The sequence below is a fragment of the Myxocyprinus asiaticus genome, chromosome 28, assembly GCF_019703515.2.
Source record: "Myxocyprinus asiaticus isolate MX2 ecotype Aquarium Trade chromosome 28, UBuf_Myxa_2, whole genome shotgun sequence".
Classification (NCBI taxonomy): Eukaryota; Metazoa; Chordata; class Actinopteri; order Cypriniformes; family Catostomidae; genus Myxocyprinus; species Myxocyprinus asiaticus.
Window position 1 is genome coordinate 23,764,242 of NC_059371.1, and position 18,725 is coordinate 23,782,966.

Below are 18,725 nucleotides of genomic sequence, written 5' to 3' on the forward strand. Positions count from 1 at the left end.
TCACCACAGTTGTACAGAGCGGTTATCTGAGTTACTGTAGACTTTGTCAATTCGAACCAGTCTGGCCATTCTCTGTTGACCTCTCTCATCAACAAGGCATTTCCATCCACAGAACTGCCGCTCACTGGATGTTTTTTGTTTTTGGTACCATTCGGAGTAAATTCTAGAGACTGTTGTGTATGCAAATCTCAGGAGATCAGCAGTTACAGAAATATTCAAACCAGCCCATCTGGCACCAACAATCATGCCATGGTCCAAATCATTGAGATCACATTTTGTTCCCATTCTGATGGTTGATGTGAACATTAACAGAAGCTCCTGACCCATATCTGCAAGATTTTATGCACTGCACTGCTGCCACTCGATTGGCTGATTAGATAATCGCATGGATGACTGTTGGTGCCAGACGGGCTGGTTTGAGTATTTCTGTAACTGCTGATCTCCTGGGATTTTCACACACAACAGTCTGTAGAATTTACTCCGAATGGTGCCAAAAACCAAAAACATCCAGTGAGCGGCAGTTCTGTGGATGGAAATGCCTTGATGATGAGATTCAACAGAGAACGGCCAGACTGGTTCGAACTGACAAAGTCTATGGTAACTCCGATAACCAATCTGTACAACTGTGGTGAGAATGCTATTCTGAGATGTGGGTTGGTGCTGTTTTGGCAGCACGAGGGGGACCTACACAATATTAGGCAGGTGGTTTTAATGTTGTGGCTGATCGGTGTATATGATAAGATTACAAGACAAAAAGATATATTCTGCACAACCATTAATAGAATTGGGGTAGGCTAATTTTCCATCAAGTTGAAATGAGTATATCCTAATCCTACCCTTTTAAATAAATTAGTGGAAGATACTGTGTCATGTAAGGTCATGGAAAAAGGCTCAAGCTTGACTGCAATGAATATTTAGTGGAAGATCTAGTACATCTACAAGCTTGACTCCATAATGAAGATACAATTGAAAGATTAAGCAGTGAAAGAAATAGTTAAGGAAAATTTTAAAATTCTGTCATTATTTACTCCCACTATCATGTTGTTAGAAACTTGTATGATTTCCTTTCTTTTTTGGAACACTAAAGGAAATGTACAAGCTGCTCATCTCAAGCAGACTGGCCATGGGTTGTTAAGCTTAAAAAAACAACAATATAAAGTAGTCCATATGACTCGTGCCCGATATTCCAAACCTTCTGATGACCGAATTTTTATTTTGGGCGAACTATTCCTTTAAAGCTTATGTGCACAGAACAGACATCTGATATCAAATAATAATAATTAAAAAAAATGGACAGGTTTGGATTTTGTGTTTTTACATTTTGCCACTTCCATATTAAATATTAAGAATATGTTATTTATTTATTAGATTTTTTTTGTGTTTTGTGTAACACTTTACAATAAGGTTCCATTTGTTAAAATTAGTTAACAACATTAGTTAACATGAACTAACAGTTTACAATACAGCATTTGTTAATCGTGGTTAGTTAATTTCATTTATATTTGTTAACATTAATGTACTATGAACTAACATAAACTAACAATGAACAATTGTATTTTTATTAACTAACATTTACAAAGATTAATACTGTAGACGGTGTTACAATACTGTGTATTGTCCATTGTTTGTTCATGATACTTAATGCACTAACTAACGTTAATGAATGGAACCTTATTGTAAAGTGTTACCTTGTTTTACATTAGTCTTCAATTATATTATGCATGATATTCTTTTATGTGCAGTTATGTCAAATATCCTTTTGCTTATAAAACCAGTGGAGCTCATCAAACTAGCTGGTACAAAGAAGAAAAGCAGAATCCATTAGTTTGATTCCTTATACTGTAGAATAAAAAGCTTTACTTTTCTTGTCTATTCATCCAAACATCGTCATTAAGTACCACAAGGAGCATGTCCTGAGAAGTGGACTGTTTTTTCTTTTTGTCTGTTATTTGTTTTGTGCAGTTCCAACAGATAATCTCCAAAATCTCCAAAAATGTATTCACAATCACTGACTTGTCACACTGATTTTCAAACTCTCAAACGTCATACTCCAACATGGACCCTCTGTGAACATGTTTGTAATAATGTAGCATTTGGATTTAGTAAGTCTCTCCAAGTTAGATCTTCTCATCAGCTCCAGAGCTGGGCAGCTCCACCACCACACTTGATTGATGGATGGGGTATAGCAGCTTCTGGTCCATCATATCTGCTACAGTGAACCCAGCCTGCTCAACTCCACCATCAGTCCTCTCCTTCACATCTAACCCTGTCTGCTTACCATTCACTGGCCCATCCATCATTGAATATGTTGTCTGGTCTCCTCCTGCTGCTCCGGCAGGGGCTGAGACCACCTGCTCCACCACAACCGCAACAATGTCCTGTGCCCCTGCCTGAGCCTCTGTCTGGCTGGATGAACTAGATGAGGCAGCTGCATTCTCATCCTCCACAATCAGGTTGCGCAGTCGTCTCTGCCTGGGGTTGTAGTTCTGCACGCGGTTGTGGATCTGGGAGTGCCGCCGTAAATGTGCCTGACAATAGAAAAAGAACAATGAGTTCTAAGGCAGCAAGGAGCTAGGTATGAAAATGGTTGATTTTTTGACATGTACCTGTCTGGTGAACTTGTATCCACAATCAGTACACTCAAATTTTCTCATGCCCTTGTGCCGTCGTACATGAACACGGAGCTGCTCGATGGCTGATGGGACATCATGGGATATTAGAACTCAAAGATTCCAAATTATAATGGTTTAACAGGTCTAATACAATTGCAAATGTACAGTACCTATTGATAATTTTTAAGGTACTGATTGCTGTTAATCTTTTTGTCCATATATTCTTATTATACATCAATAAAGCAAAATAATGTCATCATATACTCATCTTCATGTTGTTTCAAACCCATATGATTTTCTTTGGAACACAAAAGGGAGATGTTAGGCAGTGTGTTAGTCTCAGACAACATTCACTTTTCTTGCGTCTTTTTTTCATTCAATGAAAGTGAATGGTGACTCAGGTTGTCATTCTACTTAACATCTCCTTTGTGCTCCACATAAGAAAGTCATAAAGGTTTGAACCAACATAAGGGTGAATAAATGATGACAGAATTTCTGTTTTTATATGAATTATCCCTTATAATGTTTGTCAGAACAAAATGCAAACAAGAGATTCATTAAGTAGATTTAATGTAAATTATCAGAGTGTTAGAATCATATAAATAATTTCCCATCCCTCATAAGTGCAATTGTTTAGATTCTCACCTTTAAAGGTTTTGTTGCAGATGTGACATAAGTGTGGGCGGCCTTCTTGGTGTTTGCTGGCTATGTGGCGTAAGAGAGGGCCTTTCTCAGTAAAGCGCTGCTCACAGAACTCACAACTATATGGCCGCTCTCCTGTGTGTGTGCGGTGGTGCTTATCCAGACTGGCTGCTCACACAAACAGAAAATCTTTGGTTAATAATGCGCAAATAATACACAGTAAATAAATGTATTGCTATATATGGTACACTCACATTAAAGGAATAGTTCACCCCAAAAAAACCTTTCTCATCATTTACTCACCCTCATGCCATCCCAGATGTGTATGCTCTCTTTCTTCTGCTGAACACAAACAAAGATTTTTAGAAGAATATCTCAGCGGGGGGCCTGGTTAGCTCAGCGAGTAAAAACACTGACCACCACCCCTGGAGTTGCGAGTTCGAATCCGTGTGCGAGAAGGTGTGCTGAGTGACTCCAGTCAGGTCTCCTAAGCAACCAAATTGGCCTGGTTGCTAGGGATGGTAGAGTCACATGGGGTAACCTCCTCGTGGTCGCTATAATGTGGTTCATTCTCGGTGGGGCGCATGGTGAGTTGTGCGTGGATGCTGCAGAGAATAGCGTGAAGCCTCCACACGCGCTATGTCTCCGCGGTAATGCGCTCAACAAGCCACGTGATAAGATGCGCAGGTTGACGGTCTCAGACACGGAGGCAACTGAGATTCGTCCTCCGCCACCCGGATTGAGACGAGTCACTATGCCACCATGAGGACTTAGAGCACACTGGGAATTGGGCATTCCAAATTGGGGAGAAAAATGGGAGAAACAACATGGATTTAACATGGATTTAACTGCTGGAGTCATATGGATTACTTTTATGCTGTCTTTATGTGCTTTTTTAGCTTTAAAGATTTTTACCCTGTTTACTTGCATTGTGAGGACCTACAGAGCTGAGATATTCTTCAAAAAATCTTTGTGTTCTGCATAAGAAAGAGTCATACACATCTGTGATGGCATGAGGGTGAGAAAATGATGAGATTTTATTTATTTTGTATTTTTTGGGGGTGAACTATCCCTTTAAGGAGGAATTGCATAGATTCAGCTAACTGTCTGCAGTCAAGGTGTGTTAAATCACTTTGAGAATAAGGGAAGGCTATTGGAGAGTTACCTTGTGTGCGAAATGTCTTGCCACAAAGGTGGCACTGGAAAGGCTTCTCTCCAGTATGTGTTCGAAGGTGCATGTTGAGATTGGCTTTCTGAGTAAAAGCATGGTTGCAGAACTCGCACACAAAGGGACGCTCATTTCTAAAGAGAATACAGCAAAAATGCATTTTGTTCCGTACTGCTCAGCACTAATCCAATCAGTAGAAACAAAACCATACTAAACTGAATACATATGAAATATAAACATCATGAAATGTTTCCTGCCCTGTTTTGTTCACGTTGTTTATTGTCTCACCACATGCACCCTTAATTCCAGAATTTGCTAGCAATTTTGCATTTGAATAGCAGTCAGGACAATCAGTTTACACAATAAATAATGTTTCAGTTCTTTAATACTTTATTTGTCATAATTAGTAATATCATACATGGCTACCTGTGAATGGCTTTGATGTGCATTTGCAGGCCGTTGCGGCTGGAGGCCCGATGCCCACATTCCTCACAAACAAACAGCTTTTCACCACGATGTTTGGCAGCCTCGTGCAGCCGCAACTCAGTACGGGACAGGAAACACTTGGGACACAACGAACACTAGACGAGATATATTGTTATTTAACATTTTATCAGTAATACCCTAAATATTTGTTTCATTTCAACAGGATATTACAGTTTCATAATGGCCTGGTTGAGTGTGTCAGGGATGCTGAAAGACCCAAACACCCAATGACCCCAGGTTACATCACTAATGATGTGTCCGAGTGCATCACGAGATGTATGACAAGACTAAATGGGATTTCAATAAGATTATTCTAGTTTACACCAGGGTATTATGGTATTGCAGACAAAGTCTCTCTAGATGGAATGAGAGCTATGAGTAACTTACCGCATGTGGTTTAGGAGCTCCGTGAACTTTAATCATGTGGATCCTGAGGTCCTTCTTCTGCATGAACTGTTCTGGACATGACGTGCACTAATATGGGACAAAATTACATTGGCACAATGTCCAGTTACAGCCAGGCCAATGAGGGAAAATTTAGTTGACTAAAGATCATATCTAACCTCCACAATGGGAGACGTACCTTATTGGGCATCTCTCCTGTGTGTGTGACTGTGTGGAGACGCAGCTCATGTCGCTTCTTAAAGGTCATGGGACATTTGGAACATGAAAAAACCTGGCACAAACAGAAATATCTGCACTAAAAAGTTTTTTCAAGTAAGTATTACTAAAAGAGTGTTACTATATATTGATACAACAGTAACCACCAAAAATCCAACATGGTTATTTCAATTGAATGCACAATACCAGTTTACAATAAAGTTTAGACACACTTGGCTGATTTTATGTTTCTTAATATCTTAAAAACCTTTTGATCAAAAGGTTTAGGCTTACGTGCTTGAAATTAGTTTAGAAGGCAATAATAATTTGTACCTATGTACAAATTTCTTTACAAAACAAATACATTCTCCTTCAATAATGTTCAAAAATGCTTCAAAAATGGATGTCATGAAGTGTGTAAGCATTCCCAGAGTGTGCATTACCTTACTTCCATTATGCTGTATTATTTTAAAGTTTTGATGACTTTACTATTATTCTAAAATGTGGAAAATAGTAAGATTAAAGAATAGTAGGTTTGTCCAAACTGGCTGACTGGCTGAAATATTTGGTTACATTCCATGCAAACTGTTCCCTTTCATAAAACTTACCACCTCTGTTCTGCTAAGGCAGTTCCTTGCTTCATGCTCAAGGAGGTTTTCCCTCCTGTAGTAACACTTCCCGCATTTAGCACATTCAAAGGGCTTCTCTCCTGTGTGTCTCCTTGCAAGCAGAACAGGCAGAGAAAGATGAGCAAACAGAACCCATTAAGACAGAGTATAGGGTTAACGTTATTTTAAAAATTACCATTATAGAAAAACACCAGCCTCTTGACATTCAAGGGGCAAGATAACATTAATTCTTCAGAGAAATGCACAGTCTAAAGTTTACATATAATGAAAGGCCCTGTCCATCCCTGCTCTGCATAACAAAGAGGAATGCACCTGTTGTGTACTTTCAGGTAGTACTTGCTGAGGAATGTTTTGTGGCATGTAGGGCATTGGACCGAGCCTTTCTTGGTGTCTTTTGATGTTCCTTCCCCGTTCTCTTTATTGGTGTTTTTTCCTTGCTGTTTGCACTTTCCCTGTGGACCCTTTGAGGTCGAGCAAGGTGAATCATGAGGCACGTACTCTTCATCAGAGCCTTTAATGAGAATGTCCATACAATCACCTCCATCATTTTCATCATCATCGTAGTCGTTGTCGACATCATCTTGATCATCATTATCATTTTGATTCAAAACAGATCCATCTACCTGCTCAAAGAGGAATAAAAGTCCATCTAGCACAGATCACAGATAATATAATTTTAAATGTTTTGATGCAATAGTAGATAGGGTGTAAACTTTTGCTTTGAAAATGATTTGATTCTATTGTATCTTAAGAAATTATTGCATAATACACTGGATATAATTATAGTAATTATCAGTTATCAAATTCTGTAACCGATGCATTACATTTTCAGATCTATACATCGATGATTATATATATTAGGGTCAGAAATTAAGGGGGCTTTGGCAAAAATGCCCCCATAATTTAAAATGTTGGGGCAAAAAATGCCCTCATCAAGAATTTCAAAAAAATTTTATTTGTAACATCTGATATAGGTCTTAATATTCTAATGTAAACCTGGTTATTCATCTTTTTTTCTTCTCCTTTGCTTGTTAATGTTAATGAACTGGCTAAAATGAAGTATTTAACTTAAAAGAATGACTAACTGTATATATATATATTTTTTTTTTTTAAATGCAGAGGGCAAATATTCATACATATACATATACATAAATCTATCTATCTATCTATCTATCTATCTATCTATATATATATATATATATATATATATATATATATATATATATATATATATATAAATTTGTGTTAAGGAGGACGCTGGAGAGTGCTCCATTTAAGTGTTGCTTGATTTAACTGCAGTGTTTAATACAGTTGATAATTCAGTTTTAATTGATACATTGAAGAGATGGATGGGAATATCTGGGGTGGTTTTAGACTGGTTTGTTTCTTACTTGACGAAAAGGAAATTTGTAGTGTCGGAGGTGAGATGTGCTCCTCTTCAAAAGTGAATTGTGGTTTTCCACAAGGATTCCTTTTATGGCCAATATTGTTTTCACTATATATGTTAGCGCTTGGTTCTGTGATTCGAAAATACAACATAAATTTTCATTGCTATACAGATGACCAGCAATTATTGTTGAATCCCAATGATCTGACTTATTTAAATGTTCTTCAAGCATGTATAGAAGGTAAAAAAAATTGGATGGCATGTAATTTTCTTCAGTTAAATACTAACAAAATGGAGGTATCGGTCATGATTAAAAAAAAAAGTCAGATTGAGTTAACACTGAAACAGGTGGTCCCAAACAATCAACAGGTGGTGAAAAATTTGTTGGGGGTCTACTTTGATACTATAAAATTTGAATATCATATCCGGAAGTTAGTTCAATCTTGTTTTTATAAGTTAAGAAACATATCAAAGGTTAGACATGTCTTGAATTTCAAGGATACAGAGAAGCTTATACATGCTTTTATTTCGTCATGCCTAGATTATTGTAATGCACTGTTTTCAGTTTTAAATCATCACACTTTAACACAGCTACAATCAGTGCAAAATGCTACAGCTAGACTTTTGACACGAACAAGGTCTTTTAATCATATCACACCAGTTTTAGCTTCTTTGCATTGGCTACCTATACAGTACATTTTAGGGTTGATTTTAAGATTTTATTAATTACATATAAGGCATTACATGGGTTGGCGCCAGAATATTCAGCAGAACTTTTAAGACCTTATGAAACAGTTAGACTTCTTGGATCCTGTCATGAACTACTGTCTGTTCCAAGATCCAGATGCAAAACTAACAGTGATAGAGCTTTTGCAGTGAAGGCACCACGATTATGGAATAGCCTGCCCTGGGATATTAGGTCTGCTGAATCTGTGTCTGGTTTTGAGTCTCATTTAAAAACTAATTTGTATAGACTGGCTTTTATTATATAAATGTGCTGTGTTTTACTGTGTGTGTTGCATTTATTACTATGTGATGTGAATATGTTTTACTGTGTGTTCATTTTTGATTTTATGTTTTGTGAAACACTTTGTGCTTTTTTTGCTGACAAATGTTTAATAAATAATATAGATATATATATATATATATACACACACCGATCAGCCTCAACATTAAAACCACCTGCCTAATATTGTGTAGATCCCCCTCGTGCCGCCAAAACAGCGCCAAGCCACATCTCAGGGGCCGTTTACACTACAACGTTTTCAACTAAAAACAGAAAACTTTTTATCTGTTTTGGCTGTTCGTTTACACGACAACAGTGTTTTGGGGCCTGAAAACGCAAACTTTTGAAAACGGGTTTCAAAGTGCAAGCTTTTGAAAACAATGCCGTTATCGTCTCCATGTAAACATACAAAAACGTGAATTTGTGAAAACAATGATGTCATGCACGCGAGTACTTCAAAACAATGCACAAGATATTCAAAATTACAATGGCGGACTACAGGACTGTGTTTGTGCTGCTCAAGATTCTGAGTTTATTGATGCTTCTCCAGCAAAGTGTAGATTTACTGCATCACTACTATGACCAGCGATCGCCATCTTCTTTGTTTGTATTCACCGCTCTGTGGAAGAATGCTTATGTGCGCAGGCATGTAGTGTTTCTTTACAAAGTGACATCGGCAACTACTGGCCTGGCATGCATAATACAGCCTTTTTAGTCGTTTTTGTGGATCCGTGTGAACGGGGATCGTTTTGACAACGTTGTCGTCTGTACGCGAAACTTTTCAAAAACGCAAAGGAAAAACTTTTCCGTTTTTAGTACATCGTTGTCGTGTAAACGTACCCTCAGAATAGCATTCTGAGATACTATTCTTCTCACCACAGTTGTACAGAGCGGTTATCTGAGTTACTGTAGACTTTGTCAATTCGAACCAGTCTGGCCATTCTCTGTTGACCTCTCTCATCAACAAGGCATTTCTGTCCAGAGAACTGCCGCTCACTGGATGTTTTTTGTTTTTGGCACCATTTGGAGTAAATTCTAGAGACTGTTGTGCGTGAAAATCCCAGGAGATCAGCAGTTACAGAAATACTCAAACCAGCCCATCTGGCACCAACAATCATGCCACAGTCCCAATCACTGAGATCACATTTTTTCCCCATTGTGATGGTTGATGTGAACATTAACTGAAGCTCCTGACCCATATCTGAATGATTTTTTGCACTGCACTGCTGCCACACGATTGGCTGATTAGATAAATTGCATGGATGACTGTTGGTGCCAGATGGGCTGGTTTGAGTATTTCTGTAACTGCTTATCTCCTAGGATTTTCACGCACAACTGTCTCTAGAATTTACTCTGAATGGTGCCAAAAACAAAAAACATCCAGTGAGGGTTAGTTCTGCGGATGCAAATGCCTTGTTGAAGAGAGAGGTCAACAGAGAATGGCCAGACTGGTTCGAACTGATAAAGTCTACGGTAACTCAGATAACTGCTCTGTACAATTGTGGTGAGAATACTATTCTGAGATGCGGGTTGGCGCTGTTTTGGTGGCACAAAGGGGACCTACACAATATTAGGCAGGTGGTTTTAATGTTGTGGCTGATCGGTGTATATATATATACAGTATATTTATACAACACACAATTAATAAATTAATCATAAATAAAAAACAATTATATAATAAAAAGCACCATAAAAATAGACTATATTGGGCATATAAAATTAAACTTAAATGACTTTTGGGTGAATATGGTTGAATATTGAGTACCTCAGTCTCACTCAAGTCATGATGAATGAGCTGATCTCCTTCCTCAGTGGCAGCAATTTCCTCTTCTTTGTACTCCATAGATGATGCTTTTCTCCTTGTTGCTCCTTGTCTCATGAGAGTGGACATGGGGCTCTCCCCAACAAGTCTACTGGGCCCTTTTACTCTCCTCCCAGAACGTGTGGTGGTAGTAGACTTTGAGGCAGGGTGGTCATCATCACTAGCTGAGACCACTACAGCTGACCTGCATGCATCTGATTTATATTTTGTTCTCAGACAAGATCTAGTCTTTCCTTTCATGGTCTGACCAGGCAGAGAGTCTGCAGGTGTCAGAGGAAAGAGTGGTTTGTCTTTAGAATCTCCACTCAAGTCAGGAGACTGTAAAGCCTCCACACTTGGCAAACATTGGCATGGTATCAAGGAATCCGGCACTGATAGCCCAATAGCTGCATTCTGAACCTTTTCTAAATTACTATCATCTAAGTGGAGTTCACCAGTGTAAAACAAATTAAGCAGCAGCTCAAGTCCATCATCAGGGCATTCTGATGGGAGGGTAATCTGTACACATGGTGTGTCTAAACTGGGATCCTGGAACAGCTGGCTGAAGCAGGCGAGAACGTTGCGATGGGCAAGGTGCACCTGCCCACTCGCAGTGTTCAGCATGGCATCACAGAACTGGCCAAGACCCCTCTGTTGGTTGAGCAAAAACAGCACCCTCTGAGCATGAGAAATCTCTTGGGCAGGTATTTCCATCTAGACCAAAAGGAGACATCAATCAAATCTTAAAAATGATTTGAAAATTAAGAAATTAGCACAAATACACAAAACATTGTCGATCTCCTTCAAATAATTTTATAAATAAAGGGCACTATTAAGGCATTAATACTAAAGGAATGTTCCTAGTTCAGTTCAAGTTAAGATCAGTTAAAAGCATATGCGGCACAATGTTGATTGCCAGAGAATATAAGTTTTACTCGCTCCTGGTTAATAAAAACCAAACAATAAAAATCACATAATGAAAGTGAATGGGGCCAGTACATAAACATTAAAATATACAATGTTTCAAAGGTATAGACATAAGATTTTAATATCAAAATGTTAACATGATTTTAGTATGAAAAAAATCTCTGTTCTACATGATTTTAGTGTGATAAAATCAATTACTGGGATAAACATGTTTATCTGTGTGATGTCGCCATGAAAACAAAGTTGTAATATTGGATGTAACTGAACACAGATAAGATTAGTAAGCAATTATATAACACTAAAATCATTGTAACATGTATAATAATTACGCCTTGTCGCTATACCTTTGAAACAGTGTGCATTTTAATGTTTATGGACTAGCCCCATTTACTTTTACTTTACATTGTTAGCACCTTACTGTAACAAATTCTGTCGACTGAGCTTAACTTGTATTGAACCCGGTGTTGTGTCGAAGTTTGTTCCCACTGTTTCCACAATTAGTGTTCCCCTTAGTGCCATTAAACATGGGGGAACAGTCTGTTTCCCCTATGTTTAATTTTTAACGCCGCTGTCGATGTCTGTTCCCCCTATGTTACTCCTTTGTTGAAGTCTATTCCCCCTATGTTTCCCCTTTGTCTAAGTCTGTTTCCCCTTTGTCGAAGTCTGTTCCCCCTATGTTTGCCCTTTGTCGAAGTCTGTTCCCCCTATGTTTCCCTTTGTCAAAGTCTGTTACCCCTATGTTTCCCCTTTGTCGAAGTCTGTTCCCCCTTTGTTGAAGTCTGTTAACTCTATGTTTACTCTCTGATGAAGTCTGTTTCCCCATGTTTCCCCTTTGTCAAAGTCAGTTTCCCCTTTGTCTAAGTCTGTTACCCCTATGTTTCCCCTTTGTCAAAGTCTTTTCCCCCTATGTTTCCCCTTTGTCAAAGTCTGTTTCCCATTTATCTAAGTCTGTTACCCCTATGTTTCCCCTTTGTCAAAGTATGTTCCCCCTATGTTTCCCCTTTGTCAAAGTCTGTTTCCCCTTTGTTGAAGTCTGTTAACCCTGTTTCCCCTTTCTCGAAGTCTGTTCCCCGTTTCCACTTTGTCATAGTCTGTTCTCCCTATGTTTCCCCTTTGTCGAAGTCTGTTTCCCCTTTGTCGAAGTCTGTTACCCCTATGTTTCACCTTTGTCAAAGTCTGTTCCCCCTATGTTTTCCCTTTGTCGAAGTCTGTTCCCCCTGTTTCCCCTTGTCGAAGTCTGTTCCCCCTTTGTTGAAGTCTGTTAACTCTATGTTTCCCCTTTGACGAAGTCTGTTTCCCCATGTTTCCCCTTTATCAAAGTCTGTTTCCCCTTTGTCTAAGTCTGTTACCCCTATGTTTCCCCTTTGTCAAAGTCTGTTCCCCCTATGTTTCCCCTTTGTCAAAGTCTGTTTCCCCTTTGTCTAAGTCTATTACCCCTATGTTTCCCCTTTGTTGAAGTCTGTTCCCCTATGTTTCCCCTTTGTCGAAGTCTGCTTCCCCTTTGTCAAAGTCTGTTCCCCCTTTGTTTCCCCTTTGTCGAAGTCTGTTCCCCATATGTTTCCCCTTTGTCAAAGTCTGTTCCCCCTATATTTCCCCTTAGGTTAGTGTTGAAGTCTGTAATCCCCTATGTTTAATGTTTAACGGCAATATGGGGAACACTAACGGGAAACATAGGGCGTTGTGTCAAAGTCTATTCCCCCTGTTTCCCCTTTTTCGATGTCTGTTACCCCTATGTTTCCCCATGACGAAGTCTGTTACCCCATGATTCCCCTTTGTCGAAGTCTGTTCCCCCTTTGATTCCGCTTTGTCGAAGTCTGTTTCCCCTATGTTTCCCCTTTGTCTACGTCTGTTTCCCCTTTGTCGAAGTCTCTTACCCCATGTTTCCCCTTTCTCGAAGTCTGTTTCCCCTTTGTCGAAGTCTGTTCCCCCTATGTTTCCCCTTGTCAAAGTCTGTTTCCCCATGTTTCCCCTTTGTCAAAGTCTGTTTCCCCTTTGTCTAAATCTGTTACACCTATGTTTCCCCTTTGTCAAAGTCTGTTCACCCTATGTTTCCCCTTTGTCAAAATCTGTTTCCCCTTTGTCTAAGTCTGTTACCCCTATGTTTCCCCTTTGTCGAAGTCTGTTCCCCCTATGTTTCCCCTTTGTCAAAGTATGTTTCCCCTATGTTTCCCCATTGTCGAAGTCTGTTCCCCCATTTTCCCCTTTTGTCGAAGTCTGTTCCCCCTATGTTTCCCCTTTGTCAAAGTCTGTTTCCCCTTTGTCGAAGTCTATTCCCCCATGTTTCCACTTTGTCGAAGTGTGTTTCCCGTTTGTTTAATGTTTAACGGCAATACAGGGAACGCTAACGGGAAACATAGGGGGTTGTGTCGAAGTCTGTTCCCCCTGTTTCCACTTTGTCGAAGTCTGTTCCCCCATGTTTCCCCTTTGTCGAAGTCTGTTTCCCCTTTGTCAAAGTCGGTTCCCCCATGTTTCCCATTTGTCGAAGTCTGTTCCCCCTATGTTTCCTCTTAGGTTGGTGTCGAAGTCTGTTACCCCCTATGTTTAATGTTTAATGGCAATAAGGGGAACACTAACGGGGAAATATAGGGGGTTGTGTCGAAGTCTGTTCCCCATATGTTTCCCCTTTGTTGAAGTCTGTTACCCCTATGTTTCTCCTTAGGTTAGTGTCGAAGTCTGTCCCCCTATGTTTCCACTTTGTTGAAGTCTGTTCCCCCTATGTTTCCACTTTGTCAAAGTCTGTTACCCCTATGTTTTCCCTTTGTTGAAGTCTGTTCCCCTTTTGTTTCCACATTGTCGAAGTCTGTTTCCCCATGTTTCTCCTTTGTCGAAGTCTGTTTCCCCTTTGTCGAAGTTTGTTCCCCCATGTTTCCCCTTTGTCGAAGTCTGTTTCCCGTCGAAGTCTGTTTCCCCTATGTTTACCCTTTGTCGAAGTCTGTTACCCCCTATGTTTAATGTTTAACGGCAATAAGGGGAACACTAAAAGGGGAAATATAGGAAGTTGTGTCAAAGTCTGTTCCCCCAAGTTTCCACTTTGTCGAAGCCTGTTCCCCCTATGTTTCCCCTTTGTTGAAGTCTGTTCCCCCTATTTTTCCCCTTTGTCGAAGTTGGTTCCCCCATGTTTCCCATTTGTCGAAGTCTGTTCCCCCTATGTTTCCTCTTAGGTTAGTGTCGAAGTCTGTTACCCCCTATGTTTAATGTTTAATGTCAATAAGGGGAACACTAACAGGGGAAATATAGGGGTTGTGTTGAAGTCTGTAACCCCTAAGTTTCTCCTTAGGTTAGTGTCGAAGTCTGTTCCCCTTATGTTTCCACTTTGTCGAAGTCTGTTCCCCCTATGTTTCCCCTTTGTTGAAGTCTGTTCCCCCTTTGTTTCCACTTTGTCGAAGTCTGTTCCCCCTATGTTTCCCCTTTGTTGAAGTCTGTTACCCCTATGTTTCCCCTTTGTCAAAGTCTGTTCCCCCTTTGTTTCCACTTTGTCGAAGTCTGTTCCCCCTGTTTCCCCTTTGTCAAAGTCTGTTACCCCTATGTTTCCCCTTTGTCGAAGTCTGTTTCCCCATGTTTCCCCTTTGTCAAAGTCTGTTTCCCCTTTGTCGAAGTCTGTTACCCCTATGTTTCCCCTTTGTCGAAGTCTGTTTCCCCTATGTTTTCCCTTTGTTGAAGTCTGTTCCCCCTTTGTTTCTGCTTTGTCGAAGTCTGTTTCCCCTATGTGTCCCCTTTGTCGAAGTCTGTTTCCCCTTTATCAAAGTCTGTTACCCCATGTTTCCCCTTTGTCAAAGTCTGTTCCCCCTTTGTTTCCTCTTTGTCAAAGTCTGTTCCCCCTATGTTTCCCCTTTGTCGAAGTCTGTCTCCCCTTTGTCGAAGTCTGTTCCCCCTATGTTTCCCCTTTGTCGAAGTCTGTTCCCCAAGTTTCCCCTTGTCAAAGTCTGTTACCCCTATGTTTCCGCTTTGTCGAAGTCTGTTCCCCCTATGATTCCCCTTTGTCTAAGTCTGTTACCCCATGTTTCCCCTTTGTCAAAGTCTGTTCCCCCGTTTCCCCTTTGTCTAAGTCTGTTCCCCCTATGTTTCCCATTTGTCGATATCTGTTTCCCCTTTGTCGAAGTCTGTTCCCCCTATGTATCCCCTTTGTCGAAGTCTGTTCCCCCATGTTTCCCCTTTATCAAAGTCTGTTACCCCTATGTTTCCCCTTTATCGAAGTATGTTTCCCCCGTTTCCCCTTTGTTGAAGTCTGTTCCCCCAATTTTCCCCTTTGTCGAAATCTGTTCACCCATGTTTCCCCTTTGTCGAAGTCTATTACCCCTATGTTTCCCCTTTGTCGAAGTCTGTTTCCCCTATGTTTCCCCTTTGTCGAAGCCTGTTTCCCCTTTGTCGAAGTCTGTAACCCCTTTGTTTCTCCTTTGTGGAAGTCTGTTTCCCCTATGTTTTCCCTTTGTTGAAGTCTGTTCCCCCTTTGTTTCTGCTTTGTCGAAGTCTGTTTCCCCTATGTGTCCCCTTTATCGAAGTCTGTTTCCCCTTTATCAAAGTCTGTTACCCCATGTTTCCCCTTTGTCAAAGTCTGTTCCCCCTTTGTTTCCTCTTTGTCAAAGTCTGTTCCCCCTATGTTTCCCCTTTGTCGAAGTCTCTTTCCCCTATGTTTCCCCTTTGTCGAAGTCTGTGTCCCCTTTGTCTAAGTCTTTTTCCCCTAAGTTTCCCCTTTGTCTAAGTCTGTTTCCCCCCATTTCCCCTTTGTCGAAGTCTGTTCCCCCATGTTTCCCCTTTTTCGAAATCTGTTCCCCCTATGTTTCCCCTTTGTCGAAGTCTGTTCCCCATGTTTCCCCTTGTCAAAGTCTGTTACCCCTATGTTTCCGCTTTTTCGAAGTCTGTTCCCCCTATGATTCCCCTTTGTTGAAGTCTGTTACCCCATGTTTCCCCTTTGTCAAAGTCTGTTCCCCCTTTGTTTCCACTTTGTCGAAGTCTGTTCCCCCTGTTTCCCCTTTGTCAAAGTCTGTTACCCCTATGTTTCCCCTTTGTCGAAGTCTGTTTCCCCATGTTTCCCCTTTGTCGAAGCCTGTTTCCCCTTTGTCGAAGTCTGTAACCCCTTTGTTTCTCCTTTGTGGAAGTCTGTTTCCCCTATGTTTTCCCTTTGTTGAAGTCTGTAACTCCTTTGTTTCCCCTTTGTCGAAGTCTCTTTCCCCTATGTTTCCCCTTTGTCGAAGTCTGTTTCCCCTTTGTCTAAGTCTTTTTCCCCTGTTTCTAAGTCTGTTTCCCCCCGTTTCCCCTTTGTCGAAGTCTGTTCCCCCTATTTTCCCCTTTGTCGAAGTCTGTTCCCCCTATTTTCCCCTTTGTCGAAGTCTGTTCCCCCTATGTTTCCCATTTGTTGATATGTTTCCCCTTTGTCGAAGTCTGTTCCCCCTATGTATCCCCTTTGCGAAGTCTGTTCCCCCTATGTTTCCCATTTGTTGATATGTTTCCCCTTTATCGAAGTCTGTTTCCCCCGTTTCCCCTTTGTCGAAGTCTGTTCCCCCAATTTTCCCCTTTGTCGAAATCTGTTCACCCATGTTTCCCCTTTGTCGAAGTCTGTTACCCTTATGTTTCCCCTTTGTCAAAGTCTGTTACCCCTATGTTTCCGCTTTTTCGAAGTCTGTTCCCCCTATGATTCCCCTTTGTTGAAGTCTGTTACCCCATGTTTCCCCTTTGTCAAAGTCTGTTCCCCCTTTGTTTCCACTTTGTCGAAGTCTGTTCCCCCTGTTTCCCCTTTGTCAAAGTCTGTTACCCCTATGTTTCCCCTTTGTCGAAGTCTGTTTCCCCATGTTTCCCCTTTGTCGAAGCCTGTTTCCCCTTTGTCGAAGTCTGTAACCCTTATGTTTCCCCTTTGTCAAAGTCTGTTACCCCTATGTTTCCGCTTTTTCGAAGTCTGTTCCCCCTATGATTCCCCTTTGTTGAAGTCTGTTACCCCATGTTTCCCCTTTGTCAAAGTCTGTTCCCCCTTTGTTTCCACTTTGTCGAAGTCTGTTCCCCCTGTTTCCCCTTTGTCAAAGTCTGTTACCCCTATGTTTTCCCTTTGTTGAAGTCTGTAACTCCTTTGTTTCCCCTTTGTCGAAGTCTCTTTCCCCTATGTTTCCCCTTTGTCGAAGTCTGTTTCCCCTTTGTCTAAGTCTTTTTCCCCTGTTTCTAAGTCTGTTTCCCCCCGTTTCCCCTTTGTCGAAGTCTGTTCCCCCTATTTTCCCCTTTGTCGAAGTCTGTTCCCCCTATTTTCCCCTTTGCCGAAGTCTGTTCCCCCTATGTTTCCCATTTGTTGATATGTTTCCCCTTTGTCGAAGTCTGTTCCCCCTATGTATCCCCTTTGCGAAGTCTGTTCCCCCTATGTTTCCCATTTGTTGATATGTTTCCCCTTTATCGAAGTCTGTTTCCCCCGTTTCCCCTTTGTCGAAGTCTGTTCCCCCAATTTTCCCCTTTGTCGAAATCTGTTCACCCATGTTTCCCCTTTGTCGAAGTCTGTTACCCTTATGTTTCCCCTTTGTCGAAGTCTGTTACCCCTATGTTTCCCCTTTGACAAAGTCTGTTCCCCCTATGTTTCCCCTTTGTCAATGTCTGTTCCCCCATGTTTAATGTTTAACGGCGCTATGGGGAACACTAATCGGGGAAACATAGGGGGAACAGACTTTGACACAAAACCGGAACATTCCTCTAATAAAACCATGTAAAACACAGCACAATACACATAATACAAAATTACAAAATGGTCTGCAGATAATACTAATAAAAAATACAGACAAAGACTAAATTAGAATTAGAATAAATTAGTATAATTAATCGCATAGGTTAGTATCATTAATTATTGCTGATGGTCTAGCTAGTGCATCCAATAATTTATATCAAGTATTTTCTGCTGTATTCACGAAGCTATAATATTTGTAGAGATCATACAGCTAAAGGAAATTCTTGATAACCCTAAAACATTGCAATTAATACACTTAAAACAGTCATTTAAGAGGAAGCATTAGGTGCTATTGCAGAATTGTGCCAATTTTGCGTAGTTCATTATATGAAACCAGAACACAAAATTCTGCACATTTTCATCTATTCGTGGTCATAAATATTTCCGTGCATTATGCTATTAAACTGTATTGACTATTGATTGATTAACGAACACAGCGTTAACCTTACCTAAACGTTAACCACAATGTCCACATTTTAATGACGCTCCCTAAACTACGTGCAGCACAATTAACCGCGTATGACTCACCTTTCACAGATATTAAATCAATGCTCTCATATTTATTTTCATATACTAAAACTACTCATATATGTATAAATGCTATTTTTTTAATGACTAATTGATATATTTTGCTCCATTGAATGCTTATATTGAGCAAAACAACAAGAAGCCATGTTGAAACATTAACAGGAAGTGACGACTTATCATACTATTGGGACTCTGCGGTAGCTGGCCAAGTAATGTATTGCGCTGGGTGAGATGTTTTTCCAAAT

The 18,725-nt window shown here is 40.3% G+C and overlaps 1 protein-coding gene across 3 annotated transcripts; it reads right to left on the reverse strand.

Annotated features, from left to right (window-relative positions):
• Positions 1–707: 707 nt before the first annotated feature.
• Positions 708–18,628, reverse strand: LOC127419529 (telomere zinc finger-associated protein-like). 3 transcript variants are annotated; one of them, XM_051660999.1, is made up of 12 exons: positions 18,481–18,628; positions 10,296–11,045; positions 6,450–6,760; positions 6,117–6,228; positions 5,492–5,584; positions 5,296–5,382; positions 4,849–5,003; positions 4,420–4,556; positions 3,558–3,593; positions 3,258–3,422; positions 2,607–2,695; positions 708–2,528 (listed from the first exon to the last, which is right to left on the reverse strand). In XM_051660999.1, exons 2-12 carry the CDS (start codon positions 11,043–11,045, stop codon positions 2,118–2,120), a joined length of 2,346 nt encoding a protein of 781 aa, XP_051516959.1. In that variant the 5' UTR covers positions 18,481–18,628; the 3' UTR covers positions 708–2,117. The 3 variants fall into 3 exon arrangements, with proteins under 3 accessions (XP_051516959.1, XP_051516958.1, XP_051516961.1); XM_051660998.1 differs by having other exon boundaries at positions 6,450–6,763; XM_051661001.1 differs by lacking the exon at positions 3,558–3,593 and having other exon boundaries at positions 6,450–6,763.
• Positions 18,629–18,725: the final 97 nt, after the last annotated feature.

What these genes read in the sequence shown, in the direction of transcription:
- LOC127419529 (XM_051660998.1), bottom strand. Translation starts at nt 11,045, where the DNA reads ATGGAAATACCTGCCCAAGAGATTTCTCATGCTCAGAGGGTGCTGTTT. An exon ending in CACATCAAAGCCATTCACAG is followed by an intron (nt 4,557 to 4,848) that starts GTAGCCATGTAT and finishes TATTCTCTTTAG; the next exon opens with AAATGAGCGTCCCTTTGTGT. An exon ending in GATACAAGTTCACCAGACAG is followed by an intron (nt 2,529 to 2,606) that starts GTACATGTCAAA and finishes TTCTATTGTCAG; the next exon opens with GCACATTTACGGCGGCACTC.